Raw genomic sequence first — 13,290 nt, forward strand, 5'->3', positions numbered from 1 at the left:
CAAGCTACGCGTCATAGTCACAAACGTTTCATTCCCCTTACTTCTCGGAAAGCTAATGTGGTCTATGAATTGTTTCGGTACATGACACGGCTGATGTAATAAGTAATCGCAAAGAATAGTGAAATCAGGAATCCTCTGTATTGTAATCGTTTCCATACAGTGTTTAATTTCTATGACTTCAATTTACGTAACTTACAATTTTCTGACATATCCATCTCCAAAATTCTAACCCATATTAATGAAATCTGTTTACTTGCGTGAGAAGCAAATTAATGCAGAAGTTATTAACAGAAATGAATTATTTTGCGAGTAATCCCTTTGTCAATATTTTCTGTTGCGTTTTATGTTCTCAGTCTTTGTGAGACTGGAGATGACAGACTAGGGCAATGGCGTACATTTTCAATTGGTCCTCCACTAAAAATTGCACTAAAGCTTTTTGTAAATTAGGAGACCCCTTTCTGAAAGTGAATAAAATGACTAACAAGCCCAAGAAACGCAAACAAAAGCGGGTGAGAGAAAACAGCTCGACAAGCGACGACCATGGTGTTATCTACCTCGAGCTGTTAGATCAATATCAGGGAGTTTATGTTACGAAAAAAAGACGCGGTTAATGAAACAAGGCTGAGAAATATGCAATCTCAGCTTTACCAAGCCTTAGAAAAAAGCGCTTCTCTTCGACCTGCACATCTTGCTCTAGCAACAGAGCGCATGCTTTAAACTTGTTAGCTGCAGTTAAAAAGTGGTTATCAAGCCCCAGTCTGCTGTCTGTAGATTTTACAAATATTTATGAAGTGGGTAGGGGAACTGGGAGGAATCCTCTCCCCTGGTCACAGAAGAGCAGAAGACGAAAACGAGCCTGGTCTAGATAGAATTAAATTGCATTATAAACTGCATGATGGTCTATTTTCTATTGATGTCTTCTTCGGAGAGCAATCTTGAAGCGTAATTACAGTCAGTCTACGTCGTACGTGACCATTATTTCCGAGAGTGAAATGAACATTCTAATTCCTCTTTGTAATGTCCTGCATTTCAATGGAATCTTGAAGATTTCTTCAGAAATCTTTCCAAAAAGACGCATAAAATGCAAAAAAAAAAAAAAAAAAAAAAAAAAAAAATCAGCATACCTGGTAAAATATGTTATTTTAAAGATACTTAATGTTGTATTGTAAAGAAAAATTCAAAGCTTATACCGCCTATAAACTGGGGAAATGGGGCTCTGAAATCTCGCTAGCGATGTTCAAAATTGGCATGTAAATTTCAAATTCCTTTCCAGTTTCAAAAGTGTACGGGTGATGGACAGAATATTTTGATATCTTTTCGCTGTCTTTCACAAGTTTCACGATATATTATTTTTTGACAAATTTTTAAGCTTCCCTCTTTGGTGATTGAGTGAAACAATGATTGTTCCATGCATGGCTACATAAATTAAAAAAAGAAGAAAAAACAATAACAACAAAAAACATAAAACAAAACACGACCAAAAAAAAAAAAACAGTAGGAACAACAAAATACAAAACAAGAAGTCTTGTTGCATTTTTTAATGATTGCTGTTTTAGCCTAGCAACAAAATTACGTACAACAATTGCTTAAAACCCAACACCTTTAATTATCTGAAAAAGCCCAGTTGGTACTTTTTTTTATTTTAAGCAACTGGCGGCTCCACTTCTTCAATGATGATCCTGTTGGACTGATTCCAGCCGGTCCAGGCGTCTACAGCATTTTTATATCCATCACATCTGCCAACGCTAAATCCAACTCTTACTTTCCCCGCAGGAATCCCACCACAATAGCCCTCAATGTTGGTGGGTCTGTGGATATTCATGTTGGATCCATGGTACAGGGCGCCATCAATGGCGGCTGGACTGGTACACTCTTTGCTGTTGAAGGTGAAGTACCATCTGCTGCAGCAGCCTGAGCAGCCTTGTATGCGAATGTTGCCCATGTACACCACACGCAGATAGGAATCAGCTTTTAACTTGTTGAATTCACATTCCTAGAGCAATATAAAAAAGGTCAGGATAAGTGACATTGAAGTACCCAACCTTACACCAAAAGAGACTAAGGGAAGAAAAAAAGGCTCGCGATTCAATACTTTTATTTGAACTTGATCACGACGGTTTTTATGTTGACAACCCAACGCAACTGTGATATTTTTAACGTGATTTTCTATCTTTTTTTTGGCCGGTTCTAGTTTATTTCGTAGTTATTTCCCTCCATTTATCCAAGCCCGCTAACGTTCTTGATCGCCGGCTGAGCCAAAATTGGTTATTCAGTCGTATTTAATATAATCCTTACATGCACTTGGCCACTGTCTTTTTGATCCTTTGATTGTTTGTACGTCCATGCACACTGCTTCCATCGTCGTGAAGTTCCACTTGGACTTCCACCTGGAGAAGGTACTGTGCTTGGTGCGCAAGGAAGTCCAGGAGTTCCCGGGGTCCCAGGTGTTCCAGGAGTTCCGGGGATGCCGGCAATTCCGGGAGGCCCTGAGACTCCGGGTATCCCTGGAGTTCCTGAGGTTCCTTGCGGACCCGGTTGGCATTGCTGTGAAATAAATATAGAGCAGTTGTCCTTTAAAAAGATTTCCAAATGGCCTCTTTTCATGAAAAATATGAATTCAACTCACTTATGGAAAATATGACTTTTGCTAGAGGGATATAGCAAGAATTAAGAAATCTTCCCTTTTAACTTGTGGATATGTGAACCATAGGAACGAAGTTGTAGTGGGGATTCTTATACAAATGTTCACCACTCACTATTTCGAGCGAATCAGAACACATGGGTAAGCAAATACGTCCATCAATGCATCGTCTGTTTTGATGGACAGTGGTTTGTTGATCTACATTTTGAAAATGTAGTTTAGTCGGCTTTGGAGCTTTTTTTAGTTTGAGTTAATTAGAAAAACAAACCTTCCTCGATAATGCTCGGCGAGGAGATAGCTCTTCTGGAAATCCACGAAATATTATAGGTTTGATTGTGAATTTGTACTGATATAATAATTGACCGATTCCTCGTATTCCCAACAGTTTTCTCGAAACCTTTTGTAAAACGTGCTCCTGACGGGCCAATAAATTCGCTACGCGTTCGCTTTTCGGATGTAAACAAAAGCTTATTCGGAATAAATGTCGTTTCATTTGGGAAAGCTTTTTGTCAGTTTTCTCTGTATAACTAAATTCGCCCATGTAACGCGAGAATCGTTTAAGTTTGTTTGTTGGGAAATTCTTAATTCGCAATTAGTGTATTTTATTCGATAATTAGAAAAAAATAACTATTGCAGACCAAGGAGTGTATGTGTGTGTTAACAGTCCCCCGAGTTCCGGTCGCCGTCAGTCTCCAGTCCCAAATTATTTTATGGTTAAGTTCCGCCGTCTAAAATGACCAAATTAATATCAGTAATAAATCCTCTGCATCCACGAGTTGCTTTTAGGAGCCTTTGATTTAGCAATTGAATGTAACTCAAGCAGACTATTACCACTACGAAGTTGTTTCAAGATCACGAGCGCTTAGAACTTCTGGGACTTAGCTGAATAAAAATCATTTATGTCCTTCCGCGTCGGAAAAATACCGTATTGTTGTTTATGTTGCGTTTTTCTTCCACCCTTTGCGAATAGAATGACAACAAAATTATATTTTTAGTAATTATTACACACTATACCTGATTCCCTGTAACTCCACAGACAAGGAGCAAAAATACCAGCGCGTCGAAAGAAAGATGCCGCTTCATGTTTGATTCTATAACAGAAGAGAGAGGAATATCAGTTAACAGTGCTTTTCCTTTAAATTTTTATCACCCCAGTTTTGTCTAGGTTAATTGCTTGACTGAACTAACATTACTGAAATTTTCTTGTTTGAAAGAAATCAAATCCCTGGTTTGGGGATAAACGGGGTGAAACTGTTACCGTTTTTTTACGCGTTTTTTCACAGCTCGGAGTTATTGAATAACACGGTTAATGACCAATGTAGACAAGGTGGATTGAGTTTGTAAAGAAGCTGTGGTGCTGCTTCGGTGGGGGACGGTTAAAAACGAAGTTTTGCTTTTATCGACTGAGATGATGAGGTAATTGGACCACAACGATGAGATTCGAGAGCAACTACTTCCTTGATCTTCTTTAAATTCGCTCTGGCGAAGGGCTTAAGCACTCAAAACTTCAATTCTAGAATCTCCTAGTATCAAGTTACCTAAGTACCACCGCATTAAACCAAATACCCATTTTGGTCAGAAAAGATTGACTCAATATATTTGTTCGTTTAAACTAACAAAGAGCGGCGAACACGAGAAAGTTTATAATGACGCTTTCGGTGGATTATACTTAGATCTCTTTTTACTTTATCATTTTTAGAAGAAAACTAACAATAAACTAATAGGGAAGTAGGAGGAGAGTTTAACTTGCTATACTTTTCATCTTGTTACAACCTTTTCTGTTGTTGAAGATCCACGCTGGACGAGGGTCTTTTCACATGAGCCTGGTCTACCGGGCTTTGTAAAATTAGGTGTGTTCATAGGAGGGCAAGGATCTTGGTTTTGTTTTAAAACAAGACCTCGTTAATTGGGTTAGAAATCTCTCTCGTATCAACAAACTCAACAATTGCCCATTAATCCTCGATTTCCACTCTGCAGATCAGTAAATAAAATTCTTCACCTTGAAGAAATGCGAGTTGAGATGGATAGAGATGATGTTTTTATATAAGCGCGTGCCTGTAGTTGTTTCAGTTGCGGTTGATTTCGACAAAATTCCAAAGGAAAAGGCCATTTAAGCAAAGTTTCGCACTTTTATTACGACATTTATCAATATGAATGGAAGGCAAAAAATCGTCCCGTTAACCGAGCTAGCCCGGTTGGAAATTGCGGGCGTTCTGGCTTTCGTTTTGGATGTCCAAATTATGATCGATTTTCAAATTTACCTTAGTTCTTTTTTACTGATACCTAATAAAAATCCAGTCTCTTTTCTTAAATGCAAATCCAGTTAACGTGGTTCAGTAAGATTTACTGAAGAGAGCCATTTTGATAATTCAATTAAATTTATTCATGCCAGCGTTCTGTTGCTTTTATTGAGAAAGCATCCGGAGTACGAATTCATAAATAAGACGATTGAACATTTTGTTTCTGCACAGATACTGCCAGCGGTATGCACTATTTACCGGAATTATTGTCTTATAAATTCAGAACAACACGATCTAAAAATTAAACCGAGTTTACAATTATATAGTCACATACCTTTGCGTTTGAAGTTACTCCACTAGTCACTTAGCAGGAACAAATAGTTTAAACGATTCTGCAATAAAAGCGATTGAGATTAATTAAGGACATCAAATAAAGCGAAGAAACTCCAAAGTATTGTAGAACTCTATGCTTACTGTCTCCGATCAGCTTCGCTTCAATATTTGCTCGGCTCTGTTCAATACTGAACTAACCCTACTTTTCCTCAGTGAATCTTGGTAGCTAGTATTTAATGAGGTTCTCGTCGGAACAAGTTTTCAAACACCATTAATATTAAATTGTCAAATTTTCGTTTCTGGAAGTTATCGAAAAAGATAAAGTCCTATACCCAGAGATTAATAATTCAGGACACACCGACAAAATGGGCTATTGGATCGCATCAGCGGTGGAAATGGCTGTTTATGTATATATTTTTTATTCATTCACTGAAAAGAAGCGATTTCTCAGCTCTCAGTGTTTTAAAATAGCATTTAACTAGATGCATCGTCTAGACGTATTGTTTTTGATGACCCTAATAACCGACCGGAAGTTACCTCTTCCTTGACTGTAGTGAGTCTGTTAATCAGTTTGTAGGCGCCTCTCATCAAACCTCTAAACGGCGAGGTAAAACAATTCCTTCAGATAGTTGCGCGGAATATCAATATTGAAGTTAAGTCAGACCATAAGTTTTGTGGACGGAAGCGCAAACAAAAAAGTTTTACTGAATATTCATTGGGCTGGCTCGTGGTAATATTAATAATTATGGATATTTTTATCATGGGACGGCGCTTAATAAATCTCAAATAAGATTTGGATTTCGTCCTGTGTGGAGAAGAAATTTTGATATAGTTTTTGTATACTGATTCACATATAAACTTCATTCATTCATATTGATATTCTGCACACTATCTGAAGGAATTGTTTTACCTCGCCGTTTTAAGTTTTGATGAGAGGTGACTTTTTGGCACACTACAGTCAAGGAAGCGACATGTTCCGGATTTAGATTTTGTCCTGTGTGGAGAACAAAGTTGATATAGCTTTTCTATACTGATTCACATATAACTGTTGTCCTTTCAATTTTCTCGACTAACATAGACAGTAAATACACGCGTCACGATGAAAAAACTTCCGAATGTCAGTGTAATATATTTCATTCGACTAATATTCTTCAGTGCTTGAGTTTCTTTCTATATCGGATAGATAATTACGCCGGACAGAGCCAATCTTTCTTGACGTTAAATCCGAGAGTATACAAAGCGAAAGGTGACTGTATCAGTATGAGTTGAAGGTTCTGAGTTATGTCGACGTCATGTTTACATGAAACTGTTCACAAATTAAAATAATGCGGAATTAACTCAATTTATTCATTCCAGCGTCATGTTGATTTTATTGAGGAAACAGAGTGCACGTGTTAAAGAAAAAGTGAAAAAGAAAAGCTTTTATTTTACCGTTTCGTTAGTTGTTTCTCCTTTTTTTCTTCGGGCATGTGTATTATTTTCTTCGTCGTTTTGAAATTTTAACTTTGACGTAAACAGCTCTGAATTCAGAACGATCACATACCTTTACTGTGGTATTTCACCAAGCGGCCGGCGACAAACCAGGCGATTTTATACTCCGATCGCCTCGAATTTCAAGGATCGCCAGCGAGATTGATGCGGACACACTTGGCGATTTTTTTTTCACCGAACGCGGCGATGTGGCACTTCACCCTTATTCTCGGGCTCCATCGAGGGGCATTTTGAAAAGTCATGATAAAATCGCCCAACCTGATTAGTTGACTTTACCGACGATTCGCAGCGATGAATATCGCGGGAACGGGCAGACATGGCGAATGCCGGCGAATTTAATCGCCGATATTTGACATGCCAGATATCGCCGATTTTATATGCCGATCGCGGCAATCGGCGTAAATCGCAATCGCTGCACAGGGCACACCTGTCGCCGATAGCGGTAATCGGCGTATCAGATGGTCGCCGGCTTAAATGGTTCCACAAGAAAAACGAAACCCAGGGATAAACATCAAATCAATTGAGAATTTTCCAATGTACGGCAGAACTGTATGCTTACCCGGTTGGACGATAAGCTTTACTGAAATCTTTGCTCAACGATGTTCAAAATTAACTGAACTCATAATACTTTCCTCAGTGAGCCTCGGTAGATAGTGTTTAATGACGATCTCGTCCGAACAAGTCTTTGAACATCCTGAATCTTAAATTGTATTTTTCGTTCAAGGAAGTTATGCCAGTCACTCAGACGGTTTAGAAAACAAAATCAGCTTTCAGGATCCAAAAATAGATTTAAAACGTCAGTGCAAGCTTTCGACTTCCTTCGCGGATTCTTAATCAAGAGATGTTTATTTATGTAACGTGACTTGAAGAGAGGTGAGCCACACACAATTGTTTGAGGATAACGCAGTACTACAGGCGGCAAAAGCCACACGTGAAATAATTATTTACATTTGTGTCGTGATTTTCTTCACCGCGCGCTTTTCTAAAGGTGTGGGGTTTCCAATATTGTGTAATTCAGTTGTGGATCGATTATATTCAACTTAAAGTGTACTTTGATTGTTAAGAATTCTTCAATTTGGTTTTGTTTCGATCTGTCACTGTTGTAAAAACACGAGACCCTTCAAAATAATAAATCTCAAAATAATAAATCTCAACAAACTCAAAGAAGCGATGTGTTAAGTCTTATGGTGGCTAAGGCGCCAAACTACCGATTGTGCTCGCAAGCGCAAAAGGAAAACACCTCGGTTAACGACAATGACCAATCGACATGAGCAAATATGCTCCGCGGCCACCACGCCGAGTAGGACCCAATGTAGTTTAATACGAATCAAACAGAGTCAGTGTGTTCGGGTGTATTTTTCTGTTTTCTTGCATTAATTCATAATTTTGTGGACGTCTTCGGTTGTAAGAAGTAATTGAAAAAAAAATTAATAAATAAAAAGGGAAGGAAGAAAGGATCGAAGAAAGGAGATGAGCAGTTGGTGTTGTCACGGCTCAGTATAGCAGGCTTGGCCGAGCCAAATATGGTTGAATCACCCGTGGGGCTGGTTTGTTCACAGAGACCGAAGCTACTTCAGTGAACTACAAATTACTGACTGCTAACTTTATTGGAATCTGCCATTTTATGTATGTCTTTACAATATTATTTTTGAAAATTAAAACTAAGCTGAAAAGAATTGCACTGAGAAAATGCGGTTTTCATTAGTATACACATTTGAGTGTCTTACCCTTAGAAAGCAGGCGTACGTTTATTTATGCTAGATTTCAGGCTAAATGTACTGTATTCTTAGGAGTTAGTCGACTGAATAAAAGGACAGCTTAATAAAAAAGGAGCTTCATAAATACTTTGCTAAATGCGAGCGATGCTAAGTTTAAGCGTGGCAAAAAAATTACAAGCATTGCAGCATATTATCACGTTTGACGCCCAATGTATCAGGTCAGTGCTGGTTTTGTCTCTGAAATTATGAATAGTTCAGTTACTTTATTTGCGTTTGGTGTGACTTTACCTATTCCAAATGTGAATTTGTTTTCACTTTACAAAACTAAATTCAAGGCCCAGAACGGCAATACTTATCAATAAACAGTAAACAGCTTCTTTTATAGAGAAAGCTGATGGTTTTCTTTCGTTTTATTCCACAGTGGCCCCCGTTATTTTATTAAGCGCTGAAGTGCAATTAACTTGAATATGCAACTATATGCAAGTGATGTTTTTTTCTGCTGCACGAAAACCAGCTTGCCTTTTCTTTTAGACAAGTTGCAAGTCAGTTGTCTTCGAATCCATACTCGTGCTCAAAATCATCATGCTTCATATCTTGTCGCCCAGTCCCCTGGTTATTCTCCGTATCCGCGGCAAACTGGTGATGAATGTAAGGCTTCCGTCCGCTGCGACGACGGCGCCAAGCCTCGCTGCAAGTAAGGAAAATGTCAGTGTCTTCCAGAATTTGCATTATCTTTCTTCAAGGAAAATGTACTTTTACACTAGCAGAAAGCCTTAGGCTACAGCCGCGGGCTTATTTTACGTCTATAACTGTGAAGTTCGGAGAAGTGGTAAAAAGCTTCGTAACTCTATTCTGTATATATGTTTCCTACTTTTGTCTTCTTTCTACTTTATATATATAGCATATAGTATTGTTAGCATATAGTATATATATAGCATGACCCAAACTGTTTCCTTTAAGGTTCACAAAGTAGGACTGCTGACTTCATCCTCTGTACTCTTAATTAACCGAATGTTTTTATTCATGATCATTGTTACCGTTTCGGCGTTGATACCTATTTTTTTCAAACGGGTATTAAATTAGCCTATCATTAGCAAAGTGTGTCTTGTACGTGCAAGTCATTGGGCACAACTTGTTTCTAGACGGAATCTCACCGTTTTGGAAGGCAGACAACGAACAGCGGGAACCTCGGACCTGCGGGTCTTGGGGAATCTAACAAAAAGAGACATTTTAACTCAATGAACTTCATTCATTGTATTTTACATCATGACATTTCGGGGTGATCTCCAACGCTGAATTCCTTAATTTCTAATACTTAAAAGTTTCATGGAGATTTTTATGTAGGATTATTGAACTGAACGTGTCCTTAATAATTTTGTGGCCGAGAAATTGTTAACCACTACAATGGACGAAAGCCGGGATTGTATTAATTTTGTTAAGTACGCTGAAATGAAGGTATCTCATTATGCCTCAGTTATCCAAGAAGAGAAATCACACCTCCCCATAGCCCTGCATGCTTGGTTCTAAAGCTAAAAGCCATTTATTTTTGAGTACCCCCAAATCAGAGTAATTTTGACATCTAGCTTTGGTACAAGCTAGCCCTTGTTACTTCAGAAAATAGGAGGAGATTTTATCATGAGAAAGGTTATATGTTACCTGCCTACCAGGCGTTATCGCGGGAAGGGGAGCGAAAAGGGGAGAGGGAGGAGGGAAGGCCTGCCGTAAAGACCTCTTCGTTTTATAGATTGATTTCAGCCCAACGATTTCAGTTAATGTAATTTTGTCAATAACTTCAATTTTAGCCACCATGCACTGTCCAGTAAATGATGAGTAAACTGTTCGAAACATAATAGGCCTTATCACGGTTTTTGAGAAAGCCCAACAAAGGGAATCGAAACAAGATCTGTAGATTTTTTGGCCTGACCTTTGAATCCTCCGAAGAAGACTGTGGTTTCAAAACGTATTTTCCACTCATTCAGTATTCAAACCAAGAAGAAACAGTCACTTTGCCTTGATAATGATGGAACTACATCGAAACGTGGGACAACGTTGCTTTAATTTTTCTATTGAGGTTTTTCAGTACACCACAGATCATACGGTGTATGGCTTTGTGACTATAACATCAACCCTTCGGAGCACTGAGAAGAGGAATCTAACTGGAAAACAAAAGTAACTTACAAGAGTAACAATGGAATTTTAAACTCGAATTTTTTCAGGAATTTGAAAATTTTTCTTTTCATGCCTTCTCATCAGTGATTAACTTAATTATTTCCCAGTTTCTTAAGTTTTATATCCTCTGTATCGCCTTGTGATAACTGACTGAAATCACCCTCATAATGTTGAATCGTGAGCGACAAAGAAAACTGTGCGAAACGGGACATTTCAAGGCCATTGCCTAAACAAAATAAAGCAGCTATAATATGTATACTAACGGAATTATACAGTAACTATGCACGTGCAACGAGGTCATCTCGCAAGCAGGGATCTTTTTTTCTGAGTGTATGTAATATTCTGAGCACTTCTCAGTGGAGAACATTCAAAGAGTGAAGGCTGCGTCAATTTTAAATCTCTTCAGATTCCTGCATTATGAAAGTTGAGGATTATTGGTGACATTGCATCAACCCGATCTAACCAGGAAGGGGGAGGGGGGGGGGGGGGGGAATTCTGGCTACGGTTACTTTGAACCTGAATACCTTATTTTTAATCACTTCAGAGGAAGTTCTCGGCTGCACTTTGCCCCACAGCAAGTGCTATGGCCTCCATTGAAAATAGGTCCGGATCTCTCCAAAATGGTGCCCTCTACCTTCTGACCTATTGTCCTCCCAGAAGGGCACCCCTCCGTTTTTTTTCCATCCTATGTTACACTCTAACATAGGTTCCTCCAGCGACACCGCTACTCTAGCGGAGAGGCTTTGCCTTTCCTTACACTCCAGTTTTGCCACGAAAGCGAAATTTCATCGTATACAGAATAGTTTTAAAAGGCTATCTGAAGCTGCATTTTTAGCAATTAGTGACATATCCTCATTACACACTTATTACCCCGTCACGCGAAAACTAAGTTATGGCAGGGAACTACGACTGCCGAGGCAATAGGCGTGCCGAGTGTAGCAAATTAAAATGTAAAGATGAAGCGGCAAAGGCCACTACGGGAGGTGGGAGGGGCGCAACTTTCACGTCACCCGCACAGAACTCCGTTAAACTGGTCCAAAAGGCAATAAAACGAGACATTTAAAGCGAGGATCGCAATGCATAACACCTCTAGCGCGCAGGCCGTTACGCGAAGGAATTCAAATTAGTTTATTTGTTCCCGTGCCACGGGTTAATTATATATGCAGTGAGAATAGTTGCAGAATTTCGCAAGTGTACAAGGAAAATGAGGTTCTGGATCGCTTTTATGCAGGGGCGAAGGACGTTTAAGACTTGCAAAGTTAGAAAGTCTTCTAATCTGTAACTTTCGTGCAAACTTAATAATCTGAGTAACTAATTAAACTGAGGGAGTAAACATTTTCTCGCTTTATTTATTACCACTTCAGACTTGTACAATGTAGGTGGTTCAGCTTTGAAAATGAGATTGCGTTTAGGCAAATCCATGACACCTTAAAAATTAAACCCAACACCTTCGGTAAAAAAAAGAAAAACTGGGAACAGTTCTCCGAAGCTAAGCCACTGGCGGCTCCATTTCTTCAACAATGATCCTGATGGTCTGAAACCAGCTGGTCCAGGCGTCACCAGCCCTTTCTTTACCACAATTGCCAACGTTAAATCCAACTCGCACTTTCCCTGCCGGAATCCCAGTACAGTAACCTTCGATGTTAGCAGGCCTGTGGACATTGATGTTGACGCTCTGGTATATGACTGCATCAATGGCAGCTGGCTTGGTACACTCTTTGCTGTTGAAAGTGAAGTACCATCTCTTGCAGCAGTGTGTGCAGCCTTGTATGCGAATGATGCCCATGTAGACCACACGCAGGTAGGAATCAGCCTTTAACTTGGTGAAGTCACATTCCTAGAGCCATAACAAGAAACGAACAAAGATTACGAATAAATAATTTAAGGCCGTAATATATCATAAAAATATTCAGCAGACATTGGTTTTTCAGTCGCTGGCCATGATCTACAATTCGATGTTTGGAGTACTACTGATTTAGAAAAAGCCAGTAAGAAAATCGGGACATCCCAAGTAAAAATGTCCACCTGATCAAGAATTAAGTCCTTTTATTATATGGCTGGCTCCGCGAGCGGCAAGATGAGTCAAATCCTGCGCTGTGATTGGCTACCCGAGAGGGTAAGATGGAGCTATCTTGCCCCCTCGGTACTAGTGATACCCGTTGCTCTTCCGCTTGGCATCGAAAGTTTAATCCAACAACAATGCAATATTTTCTTCCATTTTTTCGTTTTTTGGGGAGAAAACGCTCTCTAAAAAGTTCGGTAAACTCTCAACATTTACCTTAAGGAAAGGAAAGAGAGTGGAATCGTCCTGGTGTAGTGAAAATTTGTTTCAGCTGCAAAGAATGTGAGTTGAATCGGTGACTTGCTCTGCTTGTAGTATTTTAGATAGAGTTGATTTGTAAAACTTATTGTCTTAAGTTCAGTGCCAAATTGATAAGTTCTCTAGATTTGCAATGACAGTATCTAAATCATAGCGTAGTGGAAGTTGCGTTAAGTGTTTAGAGCAGTTCAGAAAAGTATTTTTCTCAAGTTCACCAAAGAAGCTCACGTTTTTAATTTAGCCGCGTCTTGCTTGTTGTAAACAACAAAATCTTATCAAAGTTTCACAAAGTTTTCTGATTTACCCGCTGTTTTTTTCGGCTTGTTTGCATATAATCTCAAAATCTATTGTTTCACTCAAGAATTAAGAGGCCGAAAC

At 39.0% G+C, this 13,290-nt stretch overlaps 2 protein-coding genes across 4 annotated transcripts in view; both read right to left on the minus strand.

The window, feature by feature from the left end:
• Positions 1-1,523: 1,523 nt before the first annotated feature.
• On the minus strand, positions 1,524-7,477 carry LOC146476227 (collagen triple helix repeat-containing protein 1-like). 3 transcript variants are annotated; one of them, XM_085114776.1, is made up of 5 exons: positions 7,265-7,476; positions 5,216-5,273; positions 3,656-3,732; positions 2,296-2,544; positions 1,524-1,993 (listed from the first exon to the last, which is right to left on the minus strand). In XM_085114776.1, the coding sequence occupies exons 3-5, from the start codon at positions 3,722-3,724 to the stop codon at positions 1,643-1,645; spliced, it is 669 nt and encodes a 222-aa protein (XP_084970902.1). In that variant the 5' UTR covers positions 3,725-3,732; positions 5,216-5,273; positions 7,265-7,476; the 3' UTR covers positions 1,524-1,642. The 3 variants fall into 3 exon arrangements, with proteins under 3 accessions (XP_084970902.1, XP_084970903.1, XP_084970904.1); XM_085114777.1 differs by lacking the exon at positions 7,265-7,476 and adding an exon at positions 5,356-5,454; XM_085114778.1 differs by lacking the exon at positions 5,216-5,273 and having other exon boundaries at positions 7,265-7,477.
• A 4,430-nt stretch (positions 7,478-11,907) lies between these two features.
• The window catches only part of LOC146476228 (collagen triple helix repeat-containing protein 1-like), a 9,384-nt gene continuing 8,001 nt past the window's right edge, over positions 11,908-13,290 (minus strand). Inside the window, exon 5 of the mRNA XM_085114779.1 lies at positions 11,908-12,429. Coding sequence (XP_084970905.1) covers positions 12,082-12,429 — 348 coding nt within the window. The 3' untranslated portion in view covers positions 11,908-12,081. The remainder of the gene's footprint in view (positions 12,430-13,290) is intronic.

The sequence above is a fragment of the Pavona decussata genome, unplaced genomic scaffold, assembly GCF_977016875.1.
Source record: "Pavona decussata unplaced genomic scaffold, jaPavDecu1.1 SCAFFOLD_78, whole genome shotgun sequence".
NCBI lineage: Eukaryota > Metazoa > Cnidaria > Anthozoa > Scleractinia > Agariciidae > Pavona > Pavona decussata.

What these genes read in the sequence shown, in the direction of transcription:
- LOC146476227 (XM_085114778.1), bottom strand. Translation starts at nt 3,724, where the DNA reads ATGAAGCGGCATCTTTCTTTCGACGCGCTGGTATTTTTGCTCCTTGTC. An exon ending in GTGGAGTTACAGGGAATCAG is followed by an intron (nt 2,545 to 3,655) that starts GTATAGTGTGTA and finishes TTTATTTCACAG; the next exon opens with CAATGCCAACCGGGTCCGCA. An exon ending in AAGACAGTGGCCAAGTGCAT is followed by an intron (nt 1,994 to 2,295) that starts GTAAGGATTATA and finishes ATATTGCTCTAG; the next exon opens with GAATGTGAATTCAACAAGTT.